General features: G+C 41.3%; 1 protein-coding gene across 3 annotated transcripts; it reads left to right on the top strand.

The window, feature by feature from the left end:
* The first annotated feature begins 1,465 nt into the window (after positions 1-1,465).
* On the top strand, positions 1,466-18,795 carry NFYB (nuclear transcription factor Y subunit beta). 3 transcript variants are annotated; one of them, XM_081085117.1, is made up of 8 exons: positions 1,466-1,630; positions 4,182-4,268; positions 9,046-9,139; positions 10,858-10,988; positions 13,913-14,110; positions 15,601-15,682; positions 16,452-16,531; positions 17,217-18,795. In XM_081085117.1, the coding sequence occupies exons 2-8, from the start codon at positions 4,263-4,265 to the stop codon at positions 17,247-17,249; spliced, it is 624 nt and encodes a 207-aa protein (XP_080941243.1). In that variant the 5' UTR covers positions 1,466-1,630; positions 4,182-4,262; the 3' UTR covers positions 17,250-18,795. The 3 variants fall into 3 exon arrangements, with proteins under 3 accessions (XP_080941243.1, XP_080941244.1, XP_080941242.1); XM_081085118.1 differs by lacking the exon at positions 1,466-1,630 and adding an exon at positions 2,229-2,436; XM_081085116.1 differs by lacking the exon at positions 1,466-1,630 and having other exon boundaries at positions 3,016-4,268.
* Positions 18,796-19,067: the final 272 nt, after the last annotated feature.

Raw genomic sequence — 19,067 nt, 5'->3', positions numbered from 1 at the left:
CAGTCATCCGTGCATCTTTTGGTTCATCACCCAGTGTGTGGATTAGTCATACTTCTCCTGACTCTACTACTTCTTTTTTATATTTCCTGCCTTTGAGCACATCCTTTCACTCCACTTTGTAAGTAATCATAGAGAAAGGAAGGTAGAAATGCAAGCCAATTTTAATATTTTCCTTTTTTGTTTTTTACCCAATAACAGTTTCAAAAAGTTTGATACATATTAACATTCATATCATATAAAGATCTTGAGATAATGAGCCCATTTTTTTTTTTTTTTAGGACTTTCTATGTTCATTCTAAACAAGCCTAAGCTGTAGCTAGTATTACCCCCCACTATGGAGGTGAGGGAACTCTCACACAGAGGCAAAGCAGTTTGGCCAGGGTCACAAGCCCTTAGGAGCCGGAATTTAAATCAGGTTGTCTGACTCCACGGCGGCATTGCTCCGTACTGCTCCTGGAATAATTTGGAGGCTTTCACTTGTCTTTTGCTTCATTATTTGCTCCAGAAATGTTAAAATATGTGGAGAAACAGTAGGTGCTCTATAAATAAAACATGCCTGTATATTTCTAAATGATTAAAGCTGGAAAGTTTAATGTGGCACGATGCCACTTGTTTAGTGGAAGCGAAGGGAAGGCGATTCCCGGCTCCCCTTGCAGAAATCCTGCCACCCTTTTACAGTGAGTGGCTTCTGGCTCAGCGCCCATCGGTGATGGTCGCCGCCCGGGGAGGGGGAAGCCCGACCCAGACTGCAGGCGGGGAAAGACAGCAAGGGCGCTCGGCTGCACGGAGGAGAGAACGGGCCAAGGATTCTTGCAGCCCAAATGTCATCTGGTTGGGAAAAGCCACTGTCAGTTGCAACTACTACGGGGATTGGGGGGGGGGGGGGGGGAAAGGGGCGGGTGCAACTTTTTAAGTTGGGGTGAAGGCTGGCTAGGCTGTATTTTTAGGTGAAATCCGAAGAAAAGCGACCACCATAGCTCAGTGCCCGAGTCAGAGGGAACGCTGTGCATTTGGCAACGGGAACAAGGACACAAGGAAAACACGAGGTGCTGAAGGCGGTCCAGGAGGTAACTGCCGTTCAAATCCACCCGGCGGCTCGGGTGTCGCCCTGGCCCGCGGCTCCTGCCCTTGGTCTCCCCTTCTTAAAGAGCGAGGCGCAGGCCGGCGGCACCCAGGCAGGTGTGACAGCTCCACGTGCGAGAGGGTGGGGGCTGAAAAGGGGGAGCCCGAGATCCTCCGCTTCGCAGGGGCCCGGGGAGACACCGTGGGAAGAAAGCCTTACAAACCTCAGCAGCGCCCCAGATCCCGGCCCCTGGAAGCCGCGGGCTCGGCCAATACACCGCGGGGGCCCCCAGACCCGCACCCCGCCGCGTGCAGCCCGCTCCGCCAGCGCGCGCAGGGGCGGCTGCTCGGCGCACGAGGAGGGGCCGGGGCGGGGCCGCGGAGGGCGGGCGGTCGCGCGGGAGGCGCGGAGGGAGGGTGTCGGGCGGAGGGAAGCGGCCCGCGGCGGAGGGAGGGGAGGCCGAGTGCTGGAAGCGGAGCTCCGCGCTGGGACTGGTTCCTTCGCAGCCATTTTCTGTCCAACCAAACAGCCGATTGGAGACGGGAGCCAACCAGGGCTGCATTGGAGGTTTGTGTCTCGCTTCGGCCAATGATCGCTCCTAAACCGACTCCACTTTAGCTCGAATGAAATGTCCGTCTCCTCCCGGCGCCGTCCCCGCCGCCAACGCCGCCGCGGCCGGGGGCACTCGCCTCTCTCCCGCCCGCCCGCCCGCCCTCCCGCCCGGGCCGGGGCCGGCTCGGCGCCTGCGAGGCCGCTCCCGCTGCGGGCCCGGCCGGGGAGCGGGCGCCGGGCCGCGGCGCGGTCTTTGTGCGCCGGGCTGCGAGCGGCGGGACGCGGGCCAGGGCGCCTCCCGCCCGCCGCCGCGAAGCTCCGGCCGGACGCCGAGCCAGGGGCTCCGGGCGCCGTCGGCCCCCCTCTCGGCGGGGCCCCGCCGGCTCCATTTTGTGCGGGGAGCGGGCCGGGTGCGGAGGGGACGCGGTTCGGACCCCCTGCCCGGACCCTGCCCTCTTGGCCGGCAGCCGCGCGGGGGTCCCCGGGGAGCGCCCCTCTGCCGTCCGTGGGGCGTGCGGGTCGGGCCGCTTTGTCTGCCCCGCACCGGGGCCCCGCGCGGCGGGCGGGCGGGCGTTGGGCGCGGGCCCGGGCCTGGGCCGGCGGGCCGGGGGGATGCGCGGCGGGAGCGGGAGCGGGAGCGGCCGCCCCGCACCGGCGGGACTGACAGTTCGGCGGCTGGGGTGCAGGGTCCGCCCGCGCACCGTCGTGGGGAGGAAGCGAGGCCCCGGGAGGAAGGAATGGATCCGGTCGCCCCGCAGTCGGGTTTGCACGGGAAGGAGGCAGCCATCTGGCGGCTTGCGGTCCGGGGACTGGCCCCGAAGGTGGGACTCAGGTGGAACCTCGCGGGGGAGGCGGGAGGCTGTGTCGGGCCTTCGGAGCACTGGTCTCCGAGAACAAAGCAGTGCAGAACACCCACCAGTCGCAGTCTCCCCCAAAGTCCTCTAGCGGGGTGACTTAGCTCAGGTAGGGCGCGACCTTTCAAAACAAACCAAACACAGCGCATCCCACTCACCTTGGACTTCACCGTCCGTGGGCCGCGCGCGAGTCGCTGGTCACCGGGTGGCTGGGGCTCCGTATGCAAACGAGCCGGCGGCGGGAAGGGAGGGGGTGAGCCCGTCGGTGTGAGTGGCATTCACAAGTAGGGGCTCTATTTGCAAAGTATTGCAAGTTCAACCAGAATCCCCTCAAAGGCAGTTCAGTTATCCCTGCTCTTGGAGCTCAATTTAAGGACTTTTATTGATGCAAAACTCCGGTGGTTGATGCCGAAGACGGGAGGGCGGAGGAGGGGTCTGCCGCTTTTCTTGGATATCATTTGCATTTCTTCAAACATTAAACAGATGTACGCATTCCCTTGAGCTTTCACATATATCATAACCTGTCTTTAAAATATATATGCCATATGGGGTGAGAACGTTTTTCTTTAATTTACTGAATCTAAATACTCAACTATTTGGGTGAGTGTGGTGTGAGGGGTAGACTAACCCCACTCCCACCCCCACCCCCACCCCCAAGCAAAATACACAAATATCTATATATCTATATATTTCTTATATTTTAAGTGTTGTGAGGATTTCCCCCTTCCCCCCAAAGACACCCTTAAAAAAAATAACACTTCTAGTTACAGGAAATAATTTTTTGGGCAATGTTGGGGTTAAAAAGAGGACAGTATTTGAAAAGAAATTAAAAATTGCTTTTACGATTACAGCAGACAATGTCAGCCTGTCTTTGCTGCCTCTACCCTTGTAATGGCTTTTTGAAAATTCAATTTCAGTGGCTACAATCTTTTCCTGCTGTTTACTAGATTTCATGCTGGAATGCCTATTATTTTTCTTCCCTTAAAATTAACACTGAAAGGATGTTTTTGTTTTGACACCTCTCCTCTAATTGTTTCACTTGAAAAAAGGAAAAGAACAAATGAGAAATGGAGATTGTAGCATTAGTAATTGATACCAATTTATTCAGCTATTTACAGTGAGAATGAAGAGCTATTCAGATGCAATTTTAGTCCAGATTGGTGGTGCTTTAAAATTATAAATAGAGGTCTTAATTGATTGTGTTGTTCTATGTATGTTCTCTGGACAGCATGTATCTTTCCAGTATAATCTGAGATATTTAATTTTAAAGCATTATATTCTGAGATAAAATTTTCTCCCCTTTTGGGCCCCTGAATCTCATTCTAAAACATTAAAAAAACCATCTCCAAATTAAGTCGATATTGTGTCTTGGCTGTTAATATTTTAAGTAATTTAGACGTGTAATTTTTTGTCTCTTGCATATTATATAATTTGGTGTGTTGTGATGAATATGGTGAGCATGACTAAACTGAGAGTTATGTTGGAAAGGCAATCCCCCCTGCAATAGAATCAACTTTTAAAATTTGAGTTCTCCAAAATAAACCTTCCAATTTAACAAACATTTATTGGGTGCCTGCTTTTTGCACCGTTTTACACCATGCACGCCATTGAATAAGAATTGTAGGTAAAATTATACCTGCCTTTTAAAATTTTACAAACAAGAAAGCCTGTAGGTTATACATTTTTCCTACTGATACATGTTTATATTCCAGGTTGAAATTGGGCAAGTATTAGACACCGATTTGGAAGGGTGTTCTTGAACACCACTGACAACACCGTTCTGACAGTATTTCATGACAGTAAGTATGTTTTACCATTTTGGTTGTTAATTAGATTTGCACAGTAATTAGCTGGAAATTACAACTGATTTTATATTGGAGATTCCTTATAGGATGAATGCCTTTCAAGTCTAGACAGACAGTACCGCTATTCATTCCCAAAGCTTCCTTCTTTTTAGTGACTTGGTCTATAGTGTTTGCTGTGGGCCCCCCAAAGGGCTGTCAGAGAGCTACAGGATACAAAGCTTGTCCCGGCTCTTAAGAGCCTGTCTGTTTATCTGGTCAGGCTTTAGTCGAATTGAGTACTTCAAAGGACAGTTATGAGTGGAATGGAAAATGCTGGCTCTAAATAAGGACAGTACAAATGAAAAGACGAGAGGTGGGGAGGCCTGGGTAGTGGGAGTGTCATGGAGGGAGCTTGTAGGCCTCCAAATGAGCCTTGAAGGTTGAATGGGATTTGGATAGGTGAGGGGTATTGCCAAATGCAGAAGCCTGAAGGCGAGTAACCTACGTTTAGGGAATGGAGAGTACATCTGCATGGTCCAAGGGGGGATTTCACAGGATATCGAGTGACGAGATTCCCATTGGCCTGTCTGGATACTTAGTCCTGGATCTGCTACCATATCTGTGACATCAGGCCTTGAGCAGTGATTGCCTCACTGCTAAATTAAAAGAGCTGCATCTGGTGATCCTTAGAAAGGCACGTTCTAGCACTAAGATTTTTTTTTTTTATCAGATTATAAGAAATGAAAACAAGATTAGTTAGGTTAAGTGAGGGACCCACTCTTCATGCCTGGAAAGATGATGAGAACTGCATTTGAAGGGACAGTCGTCATAGAAGGTTTCATTTGTCCAGTTCTTCCTACATATGGTGCTCTTTGCTAAGTGCTAAAAGGCACAATAACTTCACCTCTCACAGCAACCCCATTTAAATGGGGACGCTGAAGCACAAAGAGGATGGTACGGAAAGACATACAGCTACAAAGCGGGGAGCTCAACTTCAAACCTAGGTGGTCTGTTCTAAGAGCCACTGTTCCATCATGCCTCCTGGTAAGATGAATCCGAAACCAGGTGCATTTCTTAGCCAGCTGACCATTAACGTCACATATTTTAGAGAACACTATTTTCAACAATCGTCACTAAAGGAATTCAGTGGGATTTCACTACTCTATTCCTACCAGTTCCCTTGATCCTAATGATTCATCGTTTTACCCGTTCTCTTGTCATTTTCCTACCTGCTCTTCCCTCTGTTCCCTGTCCTTCACCAGTAAGTGTCACAAGTGGGCATCCTGGTACCACTTATACATTCTTGGTCACCAACTTCAGCCAGGCTCTTCCTTCCCGTTCTCTGCAGCAGTGGCAACGTCTGCCCAGCTGCGAGAATCCCAGCATTATCCTTGGTTCTTCCTCCAGCTCTGGTTCGGTCAGATCTGCTGCTGCTTTTACCTACTGCTAACATCTCTTCAGCCTCTGCTCTCTCCAGTCTCCAGATACTGGAGTGACCATCATCTTGCCTGAGTTCCTGCCCTGACTGCAGCACTGTGGTCCTTGCTGGTCTGCCCCTGTCCTAGCCCCCCTCAGTTCATTGTTACACTGGACTGTAGCCCGAGTGGTCTTTTAAAAAAGAAATCTGATTTGCCCCCTTTGCTCTTGTCCACTGCACTGCTTGATCTAGCCTCCACTGAGCTTGCTCTAATCCACCAGGACTTTATTTCCCTCTTTTCTTTGTTTGGAACATTCTTTTCCCATCTTTCCCTGCCTGATTTCTATTCATCTTTTAGTCTCAGTTTAAATGTGATTTCCTAACACAGCCTTCCTTGACTCTCGGACTATGAGGTCCCTTTCGGGAAAAACTCCCCAAACATACAACAAAACATCTTTGTTTTCCTTAGCACTAACAGTTAATCATTTGTAATTATTTAATAGCTCCTATTGTACAATGCTGTCTTTACATGGCAAGTTCTATTCTCATCCTACTTGCTCAAGGTCTCATGACCAGCAAGTTGTAGGGAATTCAAACCAGGTGATCCAATTCCAGCACATTCCTTGGAAGTACTGATAGGCTATGCTTACCACCCCTTCCCCATGCCCCCAGTTTGCGTAACATTTGTCTTCTCTGCTAGATGAGGACAGAGACTTGTCTGTGCTGGTGACTGCTTTCCCACATAGCAGGGACCTGATAAGTGCTAAGTGTTTACTTGGTAAATGTTTGTTGACTGGCTTGCTTACAATTGATAATCTATTTTTAGAAATATTTATAGGATATTTTAGACCTAGAAAGAAATCTTGGGGATGTAGCAAGTTCCATCTCTCCCAATATGCAGATAGCATATTGTAAGCATTAAAGAAGAGGCTAATTTGTTGATGTGCTCATTCATTTGTTGAATGAAAGGGGTAAGTGCTTTGGGGATTCAGAGAAGGGAACACTAAGCTTTGGCTTGCAGAATGGAGTAAACCCGAAAGATTTCAGGAGGATGGGGGGGGGGGGGGGGACACGGGGTTTAAAGTATGGGAGGAAGACAGGAGGTATGGTGAAAGGACAGGAAAGCTAAAACTTGCCGAACCAGAGACACAGCTAAGCCTGTGATGGCTGGGAGGCTTATCTTCAAAGAAGGGGAGGTGATAGCTGATGTCTCCTGAGTACTCAGTGCCAAACACTGTCCTTAGCAGGTTTCTGTTCTTTGTTTAATTCTGACAACTCCAAAATACTGTCAGAAGCATTTTTTAGAAGCTGAGGTTTAGAGGCTAATCCAAATGATGATCTTGCTGCTTAATTCCAGTGCATGACAAGATACTGCGATTTTTAACGTTTTGCCTTCAATACTTCTTATGTTATATTTATAAATTAATCTCTCTGATCCTAGTTATTTGAACAGTGTCCTGCAGATCAGCTAATTTAAAAAGACTCATGGGATCCTGTGGATATTCATTTTGGAAAGAATTTTTTACTGTGGTTATTTTCTCCCCTATTAAATAGAGTTTTCAGTTGTTTGTTCTGAAACAACCACTGGTCCTGTCTCCTGCACCGTGATCTCCCCTAGGGCATTGTAAAAGCTAGTCAATTCACATTTATTCTAATTGAGCTTTTTTATGGCTAATAAAACCTATCATCATGTCTATCTATTAAAGACTACTCTCCTAGTATCTTGTTTGTATTTTAGGATCAATACAGTATTTTATATTTGGGTAATGTTTCCCATGCATTTATATTAACTGCAGTATTTGTGTCCTTGTCTAATACTTCTTTCCATCTCTGTTGGACTTTACAAAGTCTTCAGTAACAAGGCATTTATTTGATACATCTGTTGACTGCGGTATCTAACGTAATGGGAAATACAGATATATTTCCATAATTTACATAGTTTTTTTAGGGGATAGAGAACAGAATTCACATACCTTTAATGATTTGTGAAAGTACAGGGTACCTATTTACTCACTTTAAAAAAATATTTGATTTTAGAGAGAGACAGCAATTTGTTGTTCCACTTATTTATGCATTCATTGGTTGTTTCTTGTATGGGCCCTGACCACAACCTTGGCGTATCAGGACAGTACTCTAACTGAGCTACCCAGCCAGGGCCTCTAAGAAGTGATATACAGTCAGTGAGTTATGACTCTGCCTTTCCTACTGATCTCTGAAAACAAGAATCCCTATTGGTTAAATGTATTTCTATATAAAATGGAAATAATATCACCTTCCCTATCTCAAATAGCTGGGTTCTGGGCTTGATGAATATTTAGGATCAAATGTCTCTTGATTTGGCCTGAAAGCATGTATATATTCCACTTAAATTTTGCTATACTGTTTATTCAGATAATGCATTACAAATTTTCTACCCACAACTAGCCAGTCCCTTGTTTTTTGTTTTTGTTGTTGTTTTTTCTCTCTCTTTTTAAGTGTTATCTGCAAAGCCGAAAGACTTCCAGGGTTTGTCATGTTGGTGAAGTAAAGTGTAGTAGTTTAAAACTAATGGTTCTGTTTTTTTCTAGATTTTTCCCTCTTAAAGTTCTTTTAGCTCTGACCAAAATTAATTAAGCAGGCATCTTTTCAAATAGCCATTTTAACTCTCACTCTCGTCTGTGGTTATAATTTTCCTACCCTTATATGCAGAACTCCAGTCTCCTTGACCCCTCCTTTTTTTTTTCTTTAAAGAATCAAAAGTTTGAGGGTAGGGGAAAGAGAAAATGAACCTTTGGCTAGAATTAGAGGCTGATGGGCTCATTCAAAATGTGGGTGCATGCTTGGTTACATGGGTACGGATTGTGCAAGGAATTCATATACTTCTTGTCCCAGACAACAGTTTGAATCAAGACATTATCTATTGTGGAACTTCGTGAGACCACAAAGGAAGTTTGTAGAGGAACCAGAGGTTTTCCTAGGAATATTAGGCTTCAGCAGGCGAGCCGAACGTGCCGCACGCAGGTGGCTTTTAGGAGACTACTAATTTTGGTTTTGCTTGTTAATCCAGGGGTAAGTTAGGTTATAAATCAGAGTTGTCTATACTATATTTCAGGGTTATGCAGTTGAAAATAAAGAGATGTGTATTTTAGATTCATTTCCTTATTTTGTTTCCCTGTTGGTCTTATGTTTTCACTTATGGAGGATGGTAGGGAACTCTTGGATAGTTGGCAAATTATCAAAAGGTTTCCAAATCAAGAAATAGAAATGTTTTCTTTTAGTAAGCTTAAGCTATGAAAAATGTAGTTGACCTGTCCTATGATATTCCATGAGCACTGACTCTGTTATGTTTTTTACACAAGTTTTACTGAAGAAGGTTGAAACACTTTTTCTTCCTAGATGGATGGTGACAGTTCTACAACAGATGCTTCTCAATTAGGAATTTCTGCAGACTATATTGGAGGAAGTCACTATGTTATACAGCCTCATGATGGTAAGAGCCACAGTCAGAACAGCTTCACAAGTAGAAGCAAATTAGGAAGTGGGAATTTTATTAATATGATGCTATAGGCTACTTTTGTCTTTATAGGAAAATTAGCAATCTTGCATCACCATTCATTGAAAGTGTATAAAGGTGTACTGTGCTACTTTATTTAGCAACAGTCTTCAAAGAGTGATGAGTTATAGAAAAGAATTCTGTAAGAGTATACCTTTTAAAGTTTCTTTAAAAATTTGTTACTGATTTCCTATTTGAGAATGAAATATAAAAAATTCTTACTCAATTGGAACAATAAAAAGTTCTTTAGAGGGTGAGTTGCTAGCTATTATTTTTAGTACTTATAAACAGATTTATTTTTGTTTTTCCTTCAATATTAAGTTTGAGTTTGCAGGTATTAAAATTGGCCTATCAGAAATAGTTTGGTTTTGTGGCATTCTGATTTGTAAGATTAAAAACATTAAGATACATTTTTGTAGAAGACAATTAGAGGAGGCAATTAGTTACTTCATCCTAAAACATACTTAAACAAGTTAATTTTGACAACATCCTTTTAAACACATGAAAATGTATACTGAATCAGCTTAAGTGACTTTCTTATTTAATTCATATAAAGAGTGGGAAGTTTCCTTACAAGATAATGCATTTAATCATCAAAGGGTATTATTGGTACTGTGAAAGCTTCAGTTATATCTAAATCTACATAATTTGAAAATTCACTTTTTGTAATAACATTGAATCACTGCTATAGCTTTGTTCAAAACTATAACTACATTTGTAATAAACCAATTAGATCAGTAATATTCAAGTCCAATTTTCCCTTTGTAGGTAAATTTGGCTTTGGGTAGACATATAAGCTCTTAATCTAGCAATAGTCAAGGAGCCATCATCATAGGTCAGGGTCTGTAAGTTTTATAGCTCAGTCATGAGACACATTTATGAGCACTTCTTTTGTTATAGGTGCTACCAAGTGCTAGGAAAGAGACAAAGCTGACCCCTGGTCTCAAGTAGGAAAAAATCTAATAGAAGGAATCCTATATAATAAAAGGCTAATATGCAAATCGACCGAACGGTGGAATGACCGGTCACTATGATGTGCACTGACCACCAGGGGTCAAACGCTCAATGCAGGAACTGCCCCCTGGTGGTCAGTACGCTCCCACAGGGGGAGCGCCGCCCAGCCAGAAACCCTGAGCCAGGTTCACAGATGGCGAGCCCAGCAGCCTCTCCCACCTCCGCGGCAGTGCTAAGGATATCCAACTGACGGCAGTCAGAAGCCGTCAGTCGGACATCCTCCAAGGGCTCCTGGACTGCGAGAGGGCCAATTTCTTGCACCGGGCCTCTAGTCAGAAATAAAAAGAATCATACAGTGTGTCAAAAAAGATGCAGAGAGGCACTTGTGATGTTTTGTGAAAGCAGAGCTCACTTCTGAAGTGCTGTGCAAGGTTGTTACTGAGCTCTTGGAGAATGAGTAGGTAGGATTTGAGTAGGAGAGTTGAGGACCAAAGTGTTCTAGACAGTAGGTTTGAAATTAAGGAGTGGGTTTCGTTCTGGCCCTGAGAAAGTGGTGAAAAAAAACTACTATATCCCAATCCCTAAAAAGGGTTAGGAAATGAGCCAGAATGGCTCTCATCCTAGATTGCTATAGACAGTCTTCTCTACCTTGAAGTAAAAATTTTGAGAAGCCTTAAACTAAATTACTTTTATTTCTTTAGATACTGAGGACAGCATGAATGATCATGAAGACACAAATGGTTCAAAAGAAAGTTTCAGAGAACAAGATATATATCTTCCAATTGCAAATGTGGCAAGGATAATGAAAAATGCCATACCTCAGACGGGAAAGGTAATGTAGAGGAGAAGCTTAACTAGGATATTTTGGGGATGGGGTGGGGTGGGATGTAAAACTACGTGAACATAGTTCATGACTACAGATAGTTATTGATTTCAGTCCTTCAGCAAATCAAGTATTTCTTTCAATTCTAATAGTTACTGAACAACATTCCATTTTCAGTTCTATCATGTCCCCAAAATGTGCTCCTTCTCCCACCTATTATTAGCAGATAAAATATAAGAAACTTTAAAAAAATAGGTGTATTGTCAGAGCTATCAGGTTTGGGCATATGAGGTAACTTCCATAATGTGGCAGCAAAATTGGGTCATATTGGATTGATACATGTATTACAAGGATTTTTTAAAAACCCTTTTATGCCCTAGCTGGTTTGGCTGAATGGAGCGTCAGCCTGCAGACTGAAGGGTCTCAGTTTCGATTCCAGACAAGGGCACATGCCTGAGTTGTGGACTCGATCCCCAGTAGGGGGTGTACAGGAGACAGCCAATCAACGATTCTCTCTCATCATTGATGTTTCTATCTCTCTCTCCCTCTCCCTTCCTCTCTAAAATCAATAAAATATATTTTAAAAAAATCTTTTTATTTGGAAACAACTATTTTGTTTTTTATGTTTTTGTCATTTTACCTGAGAGAACATTTTTTAAAATTGATTTTTAGAGCAGCAGTCGCCAGTCTTTCGGACCTCATGGACCACCAGTGGTCTGCGGACTACCGGTTGGCGACCGCTGTTTTAGAGAGAGACAGAGAGAGAAAGAGAGAAACATTGATGTGAGAGAGAACCTCTCATGGTTGACTCCTATACTTGCCCCGATTGGGATTGAATCCGCAACCTGGGCATGTGTCCTAACTGGGAATTGAACCCACAACCTTTTGGTGTACAGGACGATACTCCAACCAACTGAACCACCTGGCCAGTGTGAAACAACTTTTTTATAAAATTATAGATCTTAACATACATTTAAATTCAACTCGTAATTTTTTAAGTAGTTTTGTTAGAACAATTTTAAAAATTCGTCACTGTACTCACCACTTGGTCTCAAATAAAATTCACTTTTTATGTTTTATATTGCATAATAAACTTCTATCATTTTATTATAGCTTATAAAGTATACGTGAACGTAATAAAGCTTTTAAATAAATATATTATTAAAATATATCACTCAGCCTAGAAGTTCCAGTTTGAGAGGTCCTCTTTATGTTTGTTTTTTTTAAATATATTTTTTTATTGATTTCAGAGAGGAAGGGAGAGGGAGAGATAGAAACACCAATGATGAAGGAAAACCATTGATTGGCTGCTTCTATACATCCCCCACTGGGGATCGAGCCTGCAACCTGGGCATGTGCCCTGACTGGGAATTGAACCATGGGCTCCAAGGCTCAACTCCTGACTCACACCTGCTGGGTCTCTTTATATTTTAAGGGGAAAAAAGCACAACTGCTTATTATTGCTGAGGCTAGGCCTGCACTGTTGTCCAGTACCCATAGCTACAAATGGTTATTGAGCACTTGAAATGTTATTGAGCTAATTGAGATGCACTTGAAATGTAAAACATAGACCAGGTTTTAGAAGTTTGTATGAAAAAAAGAATGAAAATACCTCCATTTTTAAATTGATCCTGTGTTTAAATAATATTTTAGGTTTATTGGGTTAAATAAAACATGTAAAATTAACTTACCTGTTTCTTTTAATGTGGCTACTAGCTATCTAAAGTTATATATACAGCTCACATTATATTATCTTGCTTGACTGCATTTATGAAATTCGTTTACTTTTCTCCAGGATGCTGTTTAGGTATGGAGATGAAAGATAGTATGTTTTAGTAAGGATTTGGAGTGTCATTCCTATTAGAGTGGCTTTGGAATTGCATAATTTAGTCCATTAGAGGCTTACTTTCAAACCCCAGGCCCTTAGGAGAACGGTTTTTATGAGGTGGTGGGTGTGTGCTGCTTTAGGTAGGCTTTTTTGTTGTTAATCCTTACCAGAGGATATTTTTTCCATTGATATATTTTTTTAAAGAGAGAGTAGAAGGGAGAGGGAGAGAGAGAGAGAGAAACATCTAAGTGAGAGAGACATATGGATTGCTTGCCGCCTGCATGTGCCCCAACCTGGGCCGGGGATCGAGCCTGCAACTGAGGTGTACATGTCCTTGACTGGAATCGAGCCCACCCTTCAGTCGGGCCAGCGCTCTAACCACTGCGCAACCAGCAAGGGCTGGGTAGGCTTTTTAATAAACTCAAAACCTATGCCTGACACTTTGTATCTTCAGTAGAAAAAATGTCACCAGGTGTCATTCTTTCACTCCCTTGTAAGTCTTATGTGACTTCAGTGTTTGTTTTTCAAAATTTTGGTGCCGTTATTCTTAGAAATGGTAGAGCGCAGAACTGGTACCGAAGTCTGTAGCCCACAGTATACTATCTACACACAACCTGGTTTTCTTGGGACACTCATTAGTAAGGGTTTTTATCTTGGGATGGAAGGGACATCCAGTGGTTGCTTTTATAACTAAACTAGAGCCCGATGCACGAAATTCATGCAAGAGCAGGCCTTCCTTCCCCCAGCTGCCGATACCAGCTTCCCGCTGGCACCCAGGACCTGGGCTTCCCTTGCAGCCCCAGCTTCATCCCGAAGGTTGTCCAGTCTAATTAGCATATTATGCTTTTATTATTATAGATTATATCTGTTTTCTGTGAATAGTTGTCAAGGCTTCTCTGACTTGTATTTGAGTTTTTAATTTTCACTCTGAGGGTGGAATTTTAATAGTACAAATTGTGTTTATGTTATTAGCATATATTTCAAAGATTAAAGGTTTAGTCATAAACTGAAGTTTGTATTATTCTGAATAGTTTTCACTTTTGCACATTGTTAGGAAGGTGATGATTATATTCCCTGCAAATTTACCTTTCATTTTTCTCTTCAGATTGCGAAAGATGCCAAAGAATGTGTTCAGGAATGTGTGAGTGAGTTCATCAGCTTTATAACATCGGAGGCCAGTGAAAGATGCCATCAAGAGAAACGGAAGACAATCAATGGCGAAGATATCCTCTTTGCCATGTCCACCTTAGGCTTTGACAGTTATGTAGAACCTCTAAAATTATACCTTCAGAAATTCAGAGAGGTGAGTAAAATGTCTTCCATTATGCTTCTAAGAAAATAAGACACACTATTCACTAACTTGTAAAATGTATTGCTTAAAAATTCATTTTATAGCAAACTATATAACATTTGTCAGATGTGTGTCATCACTTATGTTACTGTACTTAAGCAGCAAGTCCTTTCTTTTTCCTTTGGTTATTACTAACGACAGCATAGTTACGTAATGATTAAGAACGTGGACCCTGAAGGGTGAGTCCCAGCTCCACCACATGTAAACTATGTGACCCGTGGCAGCTTATTTAAGCACGTTAAGCCTTGGCTTCCTGATCTGTAAGGTGAGGTAATAATAGTCCCTGCCTCCCAGCATATGGAGAGGGCCAGGTGGCACAGCCTATGACTGCATTTAGCTGGGCATATAGTGAGTGCTCAATAATGTCAGCGTGTGCGGGTATTGTTATTAATCGTTGCCTGTGAATTTTATGAAAATGAGTTAAAATCGGCGTATTTATTTCTGCACTGCAAGTTGGGTATATGATTCACTTTGCTTTCAAAATATTTTCTTAGTATCTTTAGTGTTAGGATACCATTAAATTCGTGATAACTTTATGGAATGATTAAAGTTGGAAGAAATATGTAAATTCTTCACAGTATTTTTCCAAATCTTTAGCATCATGGGACCTTAGAATGGAAGATAACTTAGAGGTCTTTGGTCCAAACTGTAATTTTGATTTAGAAATTTTAAGCTCCATCTATCTGAGGAAAATCAAGGCCCAGAAGGCAAATAAACCCTCCTTCTTATCTTAGTTCATGTAATAAAGGTGTTTGTTGTTCTTAAAAAAAAAATTAAACTTTAAATTTGCTGTTACAGTACTGCCCAGTTGGCTGAAAGTGTATATGTAATTGATAACTTGGGTCATTTGTAGTAGATTCATAAGCTGAATATTTATACTATTTTATAGACTATATCATCTGTAAGTAGAGTTCTATTTTCCTTTTGATGTAGTGTGGAATTAGAATAATTTATTTAATTTTACCCATAAATAATTTAGATTTTCTAGGTCATTATTAAGACTATCTTTTGATGATTACTACTTGTATAAAAAGTTTTAGCGCCCTAACTGGTTTGGCTCAGTGGATAGAGCGTCGGCCTGCGGACTCAGGAGTCCCGGGTTCAATTCCGGTCAAGGGCATGTACCTTGGTTGCAGGCACATCCCCAGTGGGGGGTGTGCAGGAGGCAGCTGATGGATGTTTCTCTCTCATCGATGTTTCTAGCTCTCTATCCCTCTCCCTTCCTCTCTGTAAAAAATCAATAAAAAATATATTTAAAAAAAAAAAAAGTTTTAGCATTTGAAGACTTCTTCATGTGTAATTAACCAGAAGTGTTAATAAATACTCTGTGTAGTGTTTGTAAAAAGAGAAGCTCCTAACTTTAGGAATTAATCAAGCATTGTTGTTTAGAAACCTGTTTCTTTTGAATAGCAGTGATTACTTTTTTGGTTCTCCTCTCCCAGGCAATGAAAGGGGAGAAAGGAATTGGTGGAGCAGTCACAGCTGCAGATGGACTAAGTGAAGAACTAACAGAAGAGGCATTTAGTAAGCAGTGTTGTTATACGTTTATACAACTAAACTTAATGTAATTTAATGTCAGTGGTGGTACTTTAGGAATGTCAGCACTGAGTGTTTTGACATAGCACTGTCTTGAATAGTCCTTCTTAGTTGATGCCCGTATATTTGAAGTCAGTGAGGGATAAGTATAAAATTTAAATTTTGCAGACATTATAATCTTTCACCAGTAGTTCAACTGATTGCCATAGCCCTTATTTTTTCGTTTAAGATTCACGTGAGATAGGGATGCTGAGAACTTTAGTTTGCAATATAAAAATCTTGTGATTTAAATAAATTAGAACTGATTTATTTTTTTAATTATCATATTGTTATATGGTGAAATAAAAGGTCTATGGTGATTATATTTCTCATATAAACTTTATATGTAAATATTTTATATTTCTCATATAAACTTCATATGATTTCTTATATATAAAATATATGCTGCTTAGGTATGTGAGTGTTGCTTTCAGCCAACCCTCATGGGGTAGGTCTACTCCTGACTCAGAAACTCATTTCTGCAGGTTTGTCCACATGGGTAGTTAGCTAAAGTACAGTTCAGAGAAATGAAGATTCAGAAAATCAAAAATGCTTTAGGAGCTTTTTTAAAATGGAGTATTTGGGGGTTATGCTTTGGCCCAAGATTACATTGATAAACAGCAGAATTATGAGAGATGTTAATGGCACATTTTTACAGTTCAGACCAAGAAAGTAGATGCAATTCTTTTCTCACTTTAACTTTTTTTTGGTCTTTTAGCTAACCAGTTACCAGCTGGCTTAATAACTGCAGATGGTCAACAACAAAATGTTATGGTTTACACAACATCATATCAACAGGTAGAGTACCTTCTTTGTATTTTAAATTATTTTAAGAATTTATTATATCCATTGATTTTGATCACAGGTAGTTAATTTCAACACATTATTATTATTAACCTGATTTTTAAAAAGGTTAAATATTATTTTCTCAGAATATATAATTGTTTGGTACTCTCGTAATGTTATACACACACACACACACTCACACTCACGAGGCCCGGTGCACGAATTTGTGCAAGGGTGGAGTCCCTCGTCCTGGCTGGCGATCAGGGCCGCCTCGCCCAGTCCAGGGGGAGGGACTGTGGGAGGTTGGCTGTGGGAGCGCACTGACCACCAGGAGGCAGCTCCTGCGTTGAGCGTCTGCCTCTTGGTGATCAGTGCACATCTTAGCAACCGGTCGTTTGATCGACTGGTCTTAACGGTCACTTAGGCTTTTATATGTGTGTGTGTATGTGTGTACAGACACACACATACACACACACACACACGGTCATATTTGCATAGATTTCTAGAAATATAAACAAGAAATTAATAAAATAGTTTCCTTGGGTAGAGAGAGAGAAGATTTGGGGTGAGAAGACTTATTTTTCATCTCTATTGTTGTTTTTCTTGTCTGTTATTTTTATTCATTGAATGTTTATAATATGCATGTTATTTTTAAACTAATTTTTCATTCTTGTCAACTTAAATTTTCTAATCTTAGATTTCTGGTGTTCAACAAATTCAGTTTTCATGATCTGAAGAAATGATGGAGTGGAGTAGGAGAAGCAAGTCTGTACGATTCCGAAGCAGAGACATTAGAAGGAAAGGACTGGGAAAAGTTGTCTCTCTGTATATTAAATAGCTGTAATGTAGCTTCCTGATGCTTGACTAATTGAGGTGTTAATTCTGACTTGAGGATCTTTTTCATGAATGATTTTAAAGAAAAATTTGGATTTTAAAGGTATTAAAATATTTTTGTTTTGTACAAGAGTTTGTTGCTCTGTATGACTCCTGTATGCATTGTATATTGCAATTTATTACTGTCAGAGATTTGTAGACAGTTTCTTATTTTCATATTGAATCATGTTACTTTTGTAATTCAAGTAAGCAGCTGGGTTAATTCATGATGTTTGCCCTTTTAATAAAATACAAGGGTAGAGTTCATTTTGAATGCAAGTTGCCTTTATTATAAGTTTGAGTTTGTCTTGGTTATATACTATCTTGCATGATAACCTAGCTAGATTTTTAACATTTGCCATATTTATTAAAATTAATTTTTTGTAAAACCTTCATAGCATAAGCAGCACCATTTTTAAAAAATGTAACTGAAAAATTAAGTGTGAATGCAGAAGCAAATATTGTCTGCCCTATTAAATTTGGTGCCCATTAACAGTGTTTACACTGTTCATTGTGCCTGTTAAGGTAATTTTAGTTTATTGGAGCTTTGTTAAGACTACATTTATTTATGATAAGTGTTGGAATTCATTTAAGTTTAATGTAGTCCTAGTGCTCTTGAAATGGTGCCCCTTTCATTTTGTATAAGATTTTTCCAAAACATATCTTACTATCCTCTTCCAGAAGAGGGACTTTATAGTCTGATGGTAAATGTCCTCATTTTACTTTTTTAATTGAAATGTCAAGTTTCCGGTTATACTATGGGAACCAAGAAGCATCAGACATCAGTCTGTATACTGACATTTTTTTGCATGGGTGAGTGAATGACATGAAGAATTGAGTGAGTGCTATGAATGGGGTGAAAGAGAAGCCGCCAACTTCTAATGTGCTGTCTTGATCTTTGCAATAAACTAAACTTATATAATGTAACTTTGCATAATTTAGTAGCATGTATTTGGGTTGTTCCGTTTTTGAAATTAGGATTTGTATTTTTTCATCTTTTAGGTGATAATTAACTTGAGTGTGGTTTTTAAAAAAAATCAATAATTGCTATTGTATATTTTGCCTAAAAGGGCGAGTGTTTGAGAGAATGTGATCTTGGAAGGATGCTCATATTTATAAGGTATAAGCAGTTTCCCACATATAGGCTGAACAGAAGCATTTACTTTGCCAGAAGGCGCCTTTGGGGGCATATTTGGACTAATCTGAGGTTAATAACTCCCCCTCCCCTTTAAAATATAGTCATCACAGAGAACAAATAAGCAAAAAGGGGAGGAGTGGTGAAACAGCCATTATTCTACTACTATGTTGAAATGACCAGTGTTAATATTTTGGTAAATATCATTTGTCCTTTTACTTTGCTAAATATGTATATTTTTATAAAAATAGGTTCTTACTTGCTTGCATACTGTTTCATAATCTGCTTTTTTTCACGGAATATATTGCAAACATATTTTCCAGGTCATTAGTCTCCTAATTTATTTCAAGACTTTTTATTTATACCTGATTTTAAGGATTTTAAAACAGCAAGGCAGAATCCCTTCAAATCATGCGCCACAGCTGACATTGGATGGATTAATTTCTCTGGCTTCTGGCCATCACCTTTCAAAATGTAAACTTGTGCAATAGTACATACAGGTTTCCCTAACCGTGCTTCCAAAAACAGTTTTCTTTTGCA

The sequence above is a fragment of the Myotis nattereri genome (genome assembly GCF_964212035.1).
Source record: "Myotis nattereri genome assembly, chromosome: 2".
NCBI lineage: Eukaryota > Metazoa > Chordata > Mammalia > Chiroptera > Vespertilionidae > Myotis > Myotis nattereri.
This window is presented reverse-complemented; position numbering and strand designations above follow the sequence as displayed.

Excerpts from the sequence above, each read along its gene's own strand:
- NFYB (XM_081085117.1), top strand. Across the intron at positions 14,111-15,600 it reads ACCTTCAGAAATTCAGAGAG|GCAATGAAAGGGGAGAAAGG; the intron begins GTGAGTAAAATG and ends CTCCTCTCCCAG. Across the intron at positions 16,532-17,216 it reads ACACAACATCATATCAACAG|ATTTCTGGTGTTCAACAAAT; the intron begins GTAGAGTACCTT and ends TTCTAATCTTAG.